The 14809-nt window shown below is 38.2% G+C and overlaps 1 protein-coding gene across 2 annotated transcripts in view; it reads left to right on the top strand.

The window, feature by feature from the left end:
* LOC111630821 (S phase cyclin A-associated protein in the endoplasmic reticulum-like) overlaps positions 1-14809 on the top strand; it is a 157472-nt gene that overhangs the window by 120493 nt on the left and 22170 nt on the right. For both annotated transcript variants that reach the window (XM_023374979.1, XM_023374980.1), the window contains 3 exons: positions 4133-4263; positions 5455-5520; positions 5593-5832. In XM_023374979.1, the coding sequence (XP_023230747.1) occupies positions 4133-4263; positions 5455-5520; positions 5593-5832 (437 nt within the window). The remainder of the gene's footprint in view (positions 1-4132; positions 4264-5454; positions 5521-5592; positions 5833-14809) is intronic.

The raw sequence follows: 14809 nt of genomic DNA, 5'->3' as shown, positions 1-14809 counted from the left end.
ATCAGGAAAAATCAAAAAAAATAACTCTTCTATTTATAGAATGTTGCTGCATTGTACACGTAATTTAAAAATAATTTTTAAATCAGTTCGAACAATAGCTGTGATGTATATTAAACAATGTATTATCCTTTAAGAATCTAAATAATACTTCCATGCATTTGGTACAGGAATGTATTATGTGATGACGCATGCTGCTCTTATGTCAGCCCTGTAGATTTCTGCGGCCTCTAATGTTCTTATGTGTTGTCTGTAGAATATCCTGTGTATTAGGGTAGCCTCTTCCCATAAGAGGGAATTCCCAGCTTGGTGGCATATTGAGCCAGGGCTGTATCAATGTTTCCTTTTGCCACATCATACTTGTGATCTGGTAACCAGGCTTGTAATGATCTGTATGTGGAACCAATGTACATTAATGTTCTGTTGAACCTGTCATCCTGTAGTGGGATGCAGTAAACTCCAGATGCTCTTGTGTCCTCAGTGTCATCCTTAATGTTAGACAAAAGGCAGAATATGGTGGGTTTTCTTTTGTATGCTATGCATATGTTTAAATCCTTGGCCATTATCCTGTATATATGATGGAGGGATGGCTTGTAACTTAGGACTACCCATTTCTCTTCTGTGTTGTTAACGTTAGTATTAGTGTTGATTGACCTGGCCTGATGTGTGGACGTTATATTGTTGATAAATGAGTGGCTGTACCCATGCTTGGATGTGATGTTTCAGTTGTTCTAGCTCATTGTTAGTACAGTATCTGAGAGCTGCATACAATGTGAGTGGGCTCTAGCCACAAGTGTGTGGAACATAGACACCTTATATGACCAAGGCCAATAGTCAGCTTTCCTGACACCCCACCTGTTTGCCTTTGCAAAAACACACAAACCAGGTCAACACTTGCATCCTGTGATCAAGAAAGCCAGATCCCCAACGTATTTGCTGAAAGATAAGATCCATCATGTGTTAAAGCATCACCTTCAATCAAATACATATATGATCTCCGATTCAGGTGCACTTCTATTCAAACTTGCTGCTATTAATTTAAGTGGGATTGAATATCTCACTGTGTTTGATTTTGTATCAATATTTCCATCTATTCATTTAAAACTATGTTTTTGCACTTTAAGAGATTTTTTTCTAAGCACTACTCCTGATGCTCAATCTTTCCACTCTCAGATATTAGACCTATCATACCTGTTGTGCTATTTCTCATGTTTTTACTTTGATGAGTGTACCTACAAACAAAAAAGAGGAGCACCTATGGGTAGCCCCATTTCAGGTGAACTTTATGAACTGGTTGTGCGACAAGTGGAGGAATGGTCCTTAGTAAACTTCAAACATAATATCCTCATTTATACCTGATATGTTGAGGACATCCTGATTATATGGAGAAATAGACCAGATGTTGAGGATGTGTTAAAAGTGTTCAATAATAACTGCAGATTAACACTAAAATTAGATAAAGAAAGCCACACTGATGTTAATTTCTTGGACATCAAGATTCATGTAGCAAATAATAAGTTCAACACCACAGTGTGCTGCAAACTAACTTTCATCCCCCTATTCATACTGGCCAACTCTGATGACCCTTGGTCATATAAGGCATCTGCGTTCTGCGCACTTGTGGCTAGAGCCCACTCACATTGTATGCAGCTCTCAGATACTAACAATGAGCTAGAACAACTGAAACATATCACATCCAAGCATGGGTACAGCCACTCATTTATCAACAATATAACGTCCACACATCAGGCCAGGTCAATCAACACTAATACTAATGTTAACAACACAGAAGAGAAATGGGTAGTCCTAAGTTACGAGCCATCCCTCCATCATATATACAGGATAATGGCCAAGGATTTAAACATATGCATAGCGTACAAAAGAAAACCCACCATGTTCTGCCTTTTGTCTAACATTAAGGATGACACTGAGGACACAAGAGCATCTGGAGTTTACTGCATCCCACTACAGGATGACAGGTTCAACAGAACATTAATGTACATTGGTTCCACATACAGATCATTACAAGCCTGGTTATCAGATCACAAGTATGATGTGGCAAAAGGAAACATTGATACGGCCCTGGCTCAATATGCCACCAAGCTGGGAATTCCCTCTTATGGGAAGAGGCTACCCTAATACACAGGATATTCTACAGACAACACATAAGAACATTAGAGGCCGCAGAAATCTACAGGGCTGACATAAGAGCAGCATGCGTCATCACAGAATACATTCCTGTACCAAATGCATGGAAGTATTATTTAGATTCTTAAAGGATAATACATTGTTTAATATACATCACAGCTATTGTTCGAACTGATTTAAAAATTATTTTTAAATTACGTGTACAATGCAGCAACATTCTATAAATAGAAGAGTTATTTTTTTTGATTTTTCCTGATGAAGGCCGATTAAGGAGTGGCTGAAAACGTTCGAATGTTGAATTTGGGTGTTTTGCTGGAAATTTGATGTTTAGGTGAGAGTCTATATATATTGTTCCAGTTTACTGTTGTGGTTTTTATACATTTGTTTTATCTTAATTTTCTCACATTTGTGTTAATTTTTCCATCCTGCTGGGAAATAACATAAGGTTATACCCCATTTTCACACAATCCATGACTCACTTCGATCTCGATTTACCTGCAATCTCGATTGTGACTGTTGAATGTCGTGCTGTTTGCACAGGCAGTCCGCTTGAGAACAACCCAGCTATTAGATACAATGATAAAACTGACATAACTATGTGGTTAGTCATGAACACCAACAAACAAAATGGAAGTTTTGGTTAGAAATAAATACTTTTTCTTGCCATATATCTAATAATAGACAGATGTCATCGTCTCTTCAGTTGTCTTTTTTATTTCTCTGTTGATAGTCCAACATGTGTTCCCGCAACCATCTTGTATTTTCTCGTGCGCTTGGGATTGTGGGATCTCTGTTATGACTGGATCTAGTTTCAAGAACTCTCTTGAGTCGATCACAATTGAACCTCATTTTAGTCAAGATTGAAACAGTCGAGAGATGTTGCACCACGGCTTAGTGGCCGACCTTGGTCACAATCTAGATCGAAATGCTCAGTACAAATGGGATATTAGTGTGTTTTCTTTTTAATTACATTTCTGGTTTTCTGAAACATTGGAACATTTAAAGAAAAAATAATGCTGATATTCACAATACATAAAATAAAACTTGGGCTTAGTAGACATTTTTGAGACTGGAGACTTTGTTTGTTTAACTCAAGTATTTGTTAAAATAATTGCCATATATTTATAATACCTGGTGTTTTTTAATAATTGATAAATAGTTTTGTTTTGTAAAAAAAAAAATATGCAATAAGAACAGTAATCAGAAATAACCAAAAAGTTGCTGAAATTATAAGATTATTTTTTTATAATTAATTAACAAAATTTGTCACTAGAAGTTTTAAACACCATTTTGTAGTAAATTTAATAATTTGAAATTAATGCTTAATTAATTTAGAGAAATTTAGAGGAAAAATCTAGAGTGGGGTGGTACTCAAAATTGTAACTACTGTAAGTTGGGAAGATGAAATTACTCATGAACTGATGGGGCCCTGATAAAACTTCCAAACCCCTCAGTCCCTCTGCTAATCACATTTCCCCAACTGCCCCTATCCCAATGATGCAACTGAATCTGACCCTCCAATCTTTTTATTTTGAAGATTTTTCATGTGCCCTCCTTCACACACCAAGGTGATATGTCTCCCCAAGGAAACAAATTTACTGTAAAAAATGGGCTCTCAACTTTACCCTGCCCCACGCTCATCCCCTACTCTTCCCATGTCTCTTCCTTCCTTCCGTTCTTTACCACCTCCAGGTTGTACCTCTGAGTGTTGCCTGGAGGATTCCCTCTTTTTCAATTTAATGTAATGTAATGTAAAAAATGGGCTTCGGGAAATCCTATAAGGGCCTGGCATGCCCATCATTATGGTCATTGCTGATTAGTGATTACACTACTTAGCATTTATTCTTTTAAGCAATTAAGAATGGCATACTTTCTTAAATAATTTTATATATTCACTTTGTTGAAATTATTTTTAAAGCTTTATTGTTTTATAAATTCTTTTACTTTTTGTATTATTTTTTGTGCTAACTTTTATTCATGATTTTAGGAATCGTATAATCTTAAACATATAGTGGATGCTCCCGCAGATAAACTTGATCCAAATATTGCTTTGGATAAAGAGAGACAAAAAGCATTGAAGAAAAGGTGCAAGAAATTAAGACAACGAATGACTAACAGGTATTTCTAATTAAGATATTCAGAAATCTCATGTTACCAATAAAGTTAATTTACAGATGTTTTTTCTTTACCTAAAAATCTGTCTTGATTTGAATTGAATTCACTTGAATCAGAAAAAGTTTAAAGTATTATTTAAAAAAGTGTTATAACGGATAGTATAAAATGAGAACATCAAACTGGGTTCATGGAGCCTCTTTGGAGAGACAGGACTCATGATTGACATACAAAACTAGGTCTTAAATATAAACTGCTACAGAAAACATATTTTAAAAGCCAACACTTACTGATGACACTTGTAGGAAGCATCAGATTATGCACAGAACTATATAAATTATTACATCAGATTGGAAGATTTTAGTCTTCAGGCAACTTGTATTGACTTAACTCAAATAAAGAAACATAATACATAAAAACTTGTGCACACAAATTACAGACTCAGCTGTCTTGTTGTTTATTATTATTTATTGTACTTCACCTTGACCTGAAAGGTCTATTGTGCACTCATACAAAATTACTTCAGAAGTCTAATCTTCTTAATTAATTAAAGGAAAAGAATGGATCATGTTAATGTGTTCCACAGTTCAAATGCACAGAAAGCAATGGAAGCTTGTAGTTATTGGGGAAAAACACTAAGTCTTAAGGAGCTCAGAATAAAATGGTTTAACAAATCTGTATTATACTAATAAGAATGTATGGATGATTTCTGAAAATTTTAAAGAATGGTTAATGAATTGGGATATGGAACTACATCAGAAGACAAGTTCTGTTACTTCTTATCAACTTTATGGCACATTGTCATTTCAATTGTTTTAAAAACATCTGCATGGAGTTTGTCTCTCAACACAACATCCTTGGTGCAGCCAATTGACATGAGAATCAAAAAATTTAAAGATGATATATTACAGAAAACCAGTAAACTACATCCTTGAAACAGTTGAAGCAATTAAATGAGTTTGTCTTTTATTTTTTTTCATAAACTTTGTATAATTGAGATGAGACAGCTGCTTAATTGGAACAAAGTATTATAGTTCCAATGTATCCCAATTAACTGGAATCCACTGTATTTTACAATTTTTATGATATATTATCATTTTAATTTTAGAACGGACTGAGATAAGTTTTTCTATACAAATTGTTTATAATTTTAAATTTTATAATTTATAAATTAAATAATTTTATTGTTCTGATCAGAGGTTTAGAATATGAAGCATCATCAGCAAACAGACCAGTATCGGCTAATTCTATTCATAAGCAAAAGTAAGTAAATTTTTTAGTTGTGTATTGTTTTAAGTAAATAATCGTTGATTATAACAAAATTTGTTTTTATAGGATGCAGAAAATAATTAAAGATATTAATAAACTAATCAATAATCAAGGAAAAGGTCCTTGGGATACAACAATAGCATCCAATCTAGAGAGATCTCTTGGAGAATTAGAGAGATTGATTGGAAAATGTTCTACTGATGATAAGATTGTGTGCTACAGTTTGGGTGGAATTAATGCATTGATGAAAATATTGTCTGTAATATCAAATATGACAGTCAGTAAAAATTTGGTTATTCCTAAAAAGTAAGCATTTCAAAACGTGATTAATTTTAATACAGTAGAGCCTCAAAAACTTGGCACTTGATAACTCGGCACTCCAGATAACTCGGCCACACCTTAGCAGGGCAAAAACGAACTTAGGCGAACTTAACTTTCCCGTTTAAACTTAATCTTTTTATATGGAATGAAGATAGCGCTGATTGACCAATGAGCGCTTTGTAGTCCTATTGGAGGTCCGTGCGATCATCCGATGATCGACGGCCAATCATCTATTCTGTTTTCAAAACTAACAGTCGTTTCTCGATCCGTATTTCTATGGCGACAACAGTTGCTTGTTTGAAAAAGAGGAAAAGCGCGGGAACCATACATCTAAACGATTCCATCGTGACAACAGTACTCTGCGATGGCATCTTCCGTTAAAAGAAAACAAGTGAACATGTCTATGGAGCAAAAGTTGCGGGCATTAAAGAGACTGGATAACGGAGAAAGTATCAGTGCAGTGGCTAAGGACTTGGGAGTTGGCTAGATAATTTTCATTGTAGACAGCTTTATGCTTTTCTGAGGTCTGTCTTATCAGGTAAATTACTGTACACAGTGTTCATTAATTTTCATTTTCATGTAATAAAGGCTCTATGCCTTTATAAAGTATGTACTTTTCCTTTGTTTAAGGGTATTTGGGCAGTTTATTCTATGTTGTATTCTCAAGCAAACAATACATACAAGTACAGTACAATATTTTCTGAGGAAACACGCATACTTATTCTTTTTTAACCCCATTCCCAATAACCCGGCATTTACACAAACTCGGCCACCCTTCGGTCCACATTAGGCCGAGTTTTCGAGGCTCTACTGTATTATGATATTTAACCATAATATTGTAGAAACTGATATTATTCTAATATCCGTAGATAATAATGACATACAAGTGTAAATAAATCCAGTAGTTCGAATTCTGCTGGAGTGTCTGAAGATCGTAAGGTGATAAGGACTCAATAATTGACCGACACTACATGCATGTAAACAAAAACAAAGGGTATTTATTCCGTTATCACACCAGGTGGGATTACAGTACACATTTGTCACGCAGCCTTCTTGGTACAATTGACACAATTTAATTTGCGACATGATTAATTTGCATACAAGCCTTACAACTATATACATTAAGTTTATACATACATTCTTTCTTCTCGTCACAGTTATTCCATGTGGTGATTCTCGAGAGACTACAATAACCCATTGGTCGCTAACGTGACAAGAGCACCCATACAAAAACGGGAAAAAATCAATAGCCCCAAACACTAATTGTCTTGATGAAGACTTTTAAAATCTATTCATTTGAGGTTTGATTCTTCCTGATACCTCATGTGTCCAGTCTGACGGAAACCGATTGTCTTATTTCATGAAAATGTTTCCTTTCTCTGTGGTGTTCATAAACGTCTTCTTAACTCGTTCCTCACCTGTTCTATTTTCTGCACTATCCAGAAGGGGAGAAGACCACATGAAAAAGGTCCCACTTTATCCAAAAGTTCCTCCTTTTATAGATTCTGCATTCCAGAAATAGGTCACTTGCACATGACACTGTGCTGGACCAATAAGACTGCTTCAACCGTTACACCCCAGAAAAGGTGAATCAGGATAGAAAAAGGAAGAGATCACACGACACACCATACAATAATAAAAATGTGATACATAATAATGGAAAAAAAAAGCAAATTATAAAAGATCATAAATATATATACATATATACACCATAGTATGTATACACCGTAGCACTACACAGGAAACTAGGAAACTTTCTATATCAACCTAACTATTAAATTTGATTGTAATAAAAATAACACTTTTTTGTTATTAGATTTTCAAAAATAAAATTTTTAGGAAAAATTTATGTATTGTTTTTTATGCCAGCATATCAATATCTGTAATGTGCTAAAAATTTATTAAAATTATTAATAATGCCCTCTCTATTTCTTGCTGAAATTTTAATAAGATTAGCCCATACTTATCAGTTACAGCTTCTCTGTCTATTTTGGTATTGTTACGAGCTATGGGGCTCGGGATATAAATTCAGAACACAGTTTACCGAAACTGACACTTTTACTTAGATACACTAAAAAACAGAAACGTTATATAACTCGTTAAAAGAAAAAAACAAATTTTCTCGAACGTCCTAATTTTTCAAACTGTTCTTTTTTTTTCTTTTTAAAAAACATTCTTTTTTGTTTCGCCACTCTCCGCATCATGGTGCTAGTCTTTTTTTAGAGCTGGCGCGACACTGCCCTCCTCAAGGCATGTTCATCCCAAGCATCATTAGATCCATAGTACCGCGCCAAACGATCCACATGAACAATCTTAGGTGCAGTTCTCGACCTCTTCTGTATTCGGTAGGTGACATCGTTAATTCTAGTCATGACATGATATGGCCCGTCCCACTTCGGCTGTAATTTAGGGGACTTCCTCTTGCTGTGCGCAGGGTTATGTAACCACACTAGGGAACCCTCTTTGAAGCCTTGATTGTTCACCTTGCGGTCATATCGGGTCTTCATCTTTTCAGACATTTGTTGACCTGACTGTCGGATGTGGTCATATACGTCATTCATCTTATGACGTAAATCATCCGCATAGTCAGTCATGCTACGTGGACTATCAGGCGGGGTACCAGTAATTAAATCTGCGGGCAATCGTAGTTCTCTTCCAAAGTTTGCAAAGGCTGGCATCACAGACGTATTTTCATGGACCGCGCTTCAGTATGCCAACAAAAATGGTTGAATGTGTTTGTCCCAGTCTCGTTGCTGAGTCTCTATGACTTTTGCCAGGTACCTTTCCAACGTCTGATTAAATCGTTCCACCATCCCGTCGGATTGTGGATGATACGAGGTGGTTCTGGTTTTGTGGGTACCCATCACACGGCATGTCTCCCGAAATATTTGGGACTCGAAATTCCTACCTTGATCACTGTGAATCTCTAAGGGTTCTCCAAACCGACAGAATACTTTGTGGACTAATTTATCGGCCACAGTTACAGCTTCTTGGTTGGGAATGGCGAAAACCTCTGGCCATTTAGTAAAGTAGTCCATGACAACCATGAAGTACCGGTTTCTATTTTCACTTTCGGGAAATGGTCCCGCAACATCTAACGCTATTCGTTCCCATGGGGCTCCAACATTGTACACCCTTAATGCACCTCTACTGCAAGTTTGAGGTCCCTTCACGGCCACGCAACTGGTACATCTGCGGCACCATTCTTCCACATCATCACGACAGTGGATCCAATAAAATCTCTCGCGGATTTCCAGTAAGGTTCTCTTCACCCCCATATGGCCTCCAGAGCAGTTGTCGTGGTACAGTTTTAGGACCTCAGGAACTTTTCCTTTGGGAACAACCATTTGCAGATGGTAGCTGTCCCCTCTGGTATTTTCCCACTTATGGCACAATATCCTGTCCTGTATGGTCAAGCTGTCCCATTGTGCCCAGTAGCTCTTTGTAACTGGACTCATAGCTGCAACATCGCTCCAGTTAGGCCTAGGAGCATCAGCCTTCAACCATTCGAGGATCGGCTTAATGTGTGCATCCTTTTCCTGAGCCTGTTGTAAAGTTTCCTTCCACTCGTTACCGATCTCCATTTTCAGCATTTGCACAGGAACAATTTCTTTAGTTTCTTGTCTGACACAGTGCATACAGTCATCCACACAAGGCCTTCTCGACAAGGCGTCAGCATTACCATGCATTTTCCCTTTACGATGTTTAATCACGAAGTCATACTCCTGTAGCAGCTCTATCCACCTTGCTACTTGTCCTTCTGGATTCTTGAAATGCAAAAGCCACAGTTACAGCTTGCGTACAGCATGGTCTGTACGCAAGCGGAATCTTCGTCCAAGCAAGTAGTTGCTAAAATGTTGCAAGGTTTTAACTACGGCAAGTAATTCCCTTCTCGTCACGCAGTAATTTCTTTCCGGTTTGGATAAGACTTTGCTGAAGTAGGCTATAACCGATTCTTGATCTCCTTTTCGTTGAGACAAAACTCCGCCGATTCCCGTGTTACTCGCATCTGTGTCAACTACAAAGTCATTTCCAGTGTCAGGATAGCCCAAAATTGGCGTGTTGCACAGACGCTCCTTTAATTCCTGGAATGCAATATCACAACCCTCGTCCCAGCAGAATCGTGTCTTCTCTTCAGTAAGTTTATGCAGTGGTTTGGCAATATCAACAAAATCCTTCACAAACCGACGATAGTAGAAGCATAAGCCCAAGTAAGCTCTAACTCCTGTTTTGTCGTTTGGAACTGGCCAATCTTTTACGGCGACGATTTTATCCGGGTCTGTCTGCACCCCCTTTTCCGAGACAACATGTCCCAAGAATTTAAGTTGCCGTCTAAAGAAGGCGCATTTTTTCGGGCTCAATTTGAGATTAGCTCCTCGTATTTTCAATAACACTTGTTCCAGGTTTTGAAGATGATCCTCAAATGTGCAGCCCACGATAATTATATCATTCAAATAGACAAGACAGGCATCCCCACTCAATCCAGTGAGTACTAGCTCCATAAGTCTTTCGAAAGTAGCTGGGGCATTGCACAGCCCAAAGGGCATGACCTTGAATTGCCACAAACCCTGTGGAAAATGCAGTCTTCTATTTGTCTCTAGGGTCTATTTCCACCTGCCAGTAGCACTTTTTAGGTCCAGGGTAGTGAACCACTTCATTCCTGTCAGCGTATCCAATGTGGCATCGATCCTTGGCAGTGGATAGCTGTCCTTCTTCGTAACGTTGTTCAGTCGACGATAGTCCACACAGAAACACATGCTGCCATCCTTCTTTACAAGGACCACAGGTGAACACCATGGACTAGATGAGGGCTCTATAATGCCATTCCTTACCATTCCCTGAATCATGGCATCCACCTCTTGTTCACGTGCCATCGGTGGCCTTCTCGGTCGCTGACGGATCGGTAATTCATTCCCTGTATTTATTTTGTGCCAAACCAATCCCGTCTTCCCTATATCAGCGTCGCTTGACGAGAAAATGTCGGCATATCAAAGCAACATCTTTTTACCTTTGTTTAGTTCCTCTTCCGACAAATCCTTACGACATTCCTCAAGAAGCATTGACACATTGATCGCGGAATGTTTCATGTTGGTTGCAGTAGGTTGTTCTTGGCATTTACGCATCCAAGCAACTTCTTCACAGGTGCCCATTAAAGTGCCTTTTCCAACAACCTGTTCTCTATCACCTGGATTTAGAACATATACTGCCGAAACGTTAGTGGCCCTCACCAAGGTTCGCTCCATCTTCCATGGTAAACTGCTGTCTAAACCCTCTACGAGGACGCAACGATTCTTTTGACCGGCATTATCTGGTAGTCTAACTGGTACGATAGTTTCTGATCTTGGGGGAAGAACAATCTTATTTAAGAAGCGCACTTTACCCGACGATGCACTGTTCATAAAAAGTTCTGCTGAACTGCATTTTAAGATTCCCTGCTTGACATCAATCTCACAATGATGTTCCTTCATGAAGTCCAAGCCCAGAATGCAATCGTCCCTTATATCGGCAATGATAACCTTATGCCTATAAATCTTGTTGTCTAGTTGCAATTCTACCTCCTTCTCGCCTCGGACGGATATGTGCTGACTGGTCGCTGTTATAAGACGAATACGATCATGTCCACTGAAGTAGTCCCCAAGAAACTGATTTGCCAGTCGAGAACTGATGACCATGCGAGAAGCTCCAGTGTCCAATGTCAGCTTACATGGTGTTCCGTTAATTTTGCCTTGAATAATCAGGCTATTTCCATTGTGGGCTTGGGAGATCAAGATTTCTGGGGCTCCCTCAAAACCAGCCAGCACCCGCCCTGCAGTCCTGGCACTTACTCGTTTCCCTGCTGCCACTGCAGCTGGGTGGTGGTATCAGTCACCTCTAGCTTCTGAAGTCCATCCTCCATTCAGTCTCTCCCAAAGTGCCCTCGCTTTGGGCAATTCATCTGCAGGTGTCCCCTGGCTTTACAGTAGTAACACTGGGGACCTGTCATTACAACCTCCCTAACATGATGGGATCGATCATCGCGTCTTACTGCCTCCACCTCCAAAGCATGGGCCAAAGCATCCTTCAGAGTTTCATGATGTCCCAATCTGACAGCTGCTCGAACTTCTACATCGCGTATTCCATCTATGAACGCTTGTACAAGTAGTCCCTCAACCAATGCAGGTGAAGACTGATACGCTTTTCGGACCAGCTTCTCAACTTCCAATGCCCAGCACTGTAGAGTCTCGGCACTACGTTGCGCACGGTCCTTAAGCTGCGCCCGATACACGTGCTCAAGATGCTTGTCTCCATATCTGGACTCCAATGCCTCCACCAGTTGGTCATAAGTGACATCCTTACTGAGGGCCTCTAGTATAGTCAAGGCCTGATCGCGGAGGGCCAACGTGAGTGCTGTCATGGCCTGTGCTTTAGTCCATCCATTCATCCTCACCACGGCTTCAAACTGAATTTTATAAGCCGACCATGAAGATGTCCCGTCGAAAGGCGGTACTTTAAATCCATGTACTGCCGGTGTAGCTATAACGGGAGTGGCATTCCCAGTCTCAGATATGAGCTTGACCAAAGCTTTCTCAACATCTGTGATTTTCACTTCAGCTTTGGAAATTCGATTCTCATGCCGTTGTACCTGCTCTTCATGGTGCTCAACCTGCTTCTTGATTATTTTTAAATCGCTGCTAATCGTTGCATGCAGTTCCTTCAGTTGACGTGCCTGCTCTTCTTTGCCTCGCTGGAGTTCTTCTTTCATTTGACGTGTCTGCTCTTCTTGGCCTCGCTGGAGTTCTTTTTTCATTTGACGTGCCTGCTCTTCTTGCATATTTTTCAACTGATTGGTCTGCTCTTGCAACGCCACTAACAATACAGATAAGTCAAGCATAGCCAGTGCTGGAGTAGCGCCAGTGGTGCTGGCAGTTAAAACAGAGTCAGTTGTTTGCTGACCATCTAATGTCCAATCAGAAGATTCACTAAAACATCGCTGATCCATCACCTGTTGTCGCTGTTGACTTTGTGTACGAACCCTTCGGTGTCTTCTTTCGGCATAACCGGAATGATTCACATCGCACTCCTGACACCAATTTGTTACGAGCTATGGGGCTTGGGATATAAATTCAGAACACAGTATACCGAAACTGACACTTTTACTTAGATACACTAAAAAACAGAAACATTATATAACTCGTTAAAAGAAAAACACAAATTTTCTCGAACGTCCTAATTTTTCGAACTGTTCTTTTTTTCTTTTTCAAAAACATTCTTTTTTGTTTCGCCACTCTCCGCATCATGGTGCTAGTCTTTTTTTAGAGCCGGCACGACAGTATGAAGAAATTATGGTCAGTCTAATTTTTAAGTTTTATTGAAGTTTAAAAAGCTAAGGAGCTGTCCATGACATTTTTTCTTGAAATTTTAACTTCCCCTCCCTCCATTGTCCCAGTTTGTCCAAGTTTCTCAACCCCTTTGGACATCCAGTAAAATTCATCCTCCCTTAAAGTGTTTATAACTTTTATAAACTATAGATATCATAAGTAGAAACAATGGAATTTCATCCAAATTGCTCTTATAAAATTGCAACCTTTCTAGTAAGTTATAAAAGTGCTTTCCATAATACTATACCTCAATTATAAAATTAAAGCATTATCTTCAGAAACATAGGAAATAGAGCAGGGTATTTTGCACAGGTTTCATATGACCATCTTCATAAACCATGCTTAAATTGTTTAAAAAAATTAATCTTTTCATGTTCTTTTAAATATTTTTTTATAAACCTGATTTACATTTGTTTAATTATAGTTTACTTTACATTTGAGTGGATGCTCGTCAAGGAGACAGGTTAAAAAAGGTTACTGATCAATAAATCCTTCTATCTAGAACTTCATCTTTGGGTTGGAGAACCAAAAATAAAGTTCCAGATAGAAGGATACATTTGTCTTGCTTGATCTGTCTCCATTCATCCAACTCAAGTTTGTTTTGGCCAGCTGTCTTTCATTATTTGTTCACCATCTGCCATCACTAATCTCTTCCTTAGACACAGCATCTAAGGAAGAGATTAGTGCTATTTTTCTGATGGTCCCTAGGTGTGAATATTGTCTGCACCACTTTCTGCTGTCTGTCATTCTTTGCCATGTTGTCCTTCAGATCGACTCTTCCTCCAGATCATTAAATAATTTTCAAACTATTGCTGGGTGATGTCAGAATCCCAAAGTAATTTTCCACAATAATTAGACATGATCATTTAGCAGGTTAGTTTGTGTGTGTGTGTGTAGACTTCACCACTTTGTACCTATGTATGTGCAGTACAATAGTATGATAATCCTTGCATGTAACTTGCTAAACTAAAATATAGAAATAATAGAAAATCTGCAAACTTCAAACCATCCAGAAATTGAATAACCCAAATTTGTTAAGATTAAGGTCAACCTATAGAGATTTTTCCACCGTTTGGTGCATTGACTTTTTAAATATTATTAGACTGGCATTACAATATATTGTTGATTTGCAAATAATGTTTAAAAATAAAAACTCTGCTATACTCTTGCTACCAGCTCGGGAGAGGTATTTTGAAAAATCTTCCTACAAGAAATTTTGAAATAAATATAATAAAATGCATAAACTGTATAAAATTTAATAAAATAAAATGAATGTCTGCTAAAGCACAACCACACTCCTTTTCCTTGTGCAACTTTGTCCACCTTATCATAACCCCTTTCCTCCCATCCAGTGTGGATGTCATTTATGGACAGCCCCCAAATGAATGAAAAGAATCTCCAGCACAATTTTACATGAAAGCAAAGGTTTTTGACCATGTTAAACAAGCATCATATTGTCAGGCTAACTGACCTTCACAATTCATATGTAGGGGAGAGTCTTGTACCTATGGACACGAAAATTTTAACGACTATAAAATATGGAAATATTTCTTTAATCTCGATTGTTCAAAGGTATTTCATAACCACTTTATATGTTTTTCATA

This window comes from Centruroides sculpturatus, unplaced genomic scaffold (assembly GCF_000671375.1).
Source record: "Centruroides sculpturatus isolate CEXI.00-Female unplaced genomic scaffold, Cexi_2.0 scaffold6, whole genome shotgun sequence".
Taxonomy (NCBI): domain Eukaryota; kingdom Metazoa; phylum Arthropoda; class Arachnida; order Scorpiones; family Buthidae; genus Centruroides; species Centruroides sculpturatus.
This window is presented reverse-complemented; position numbering and strand designations above follow the sequence as displayed.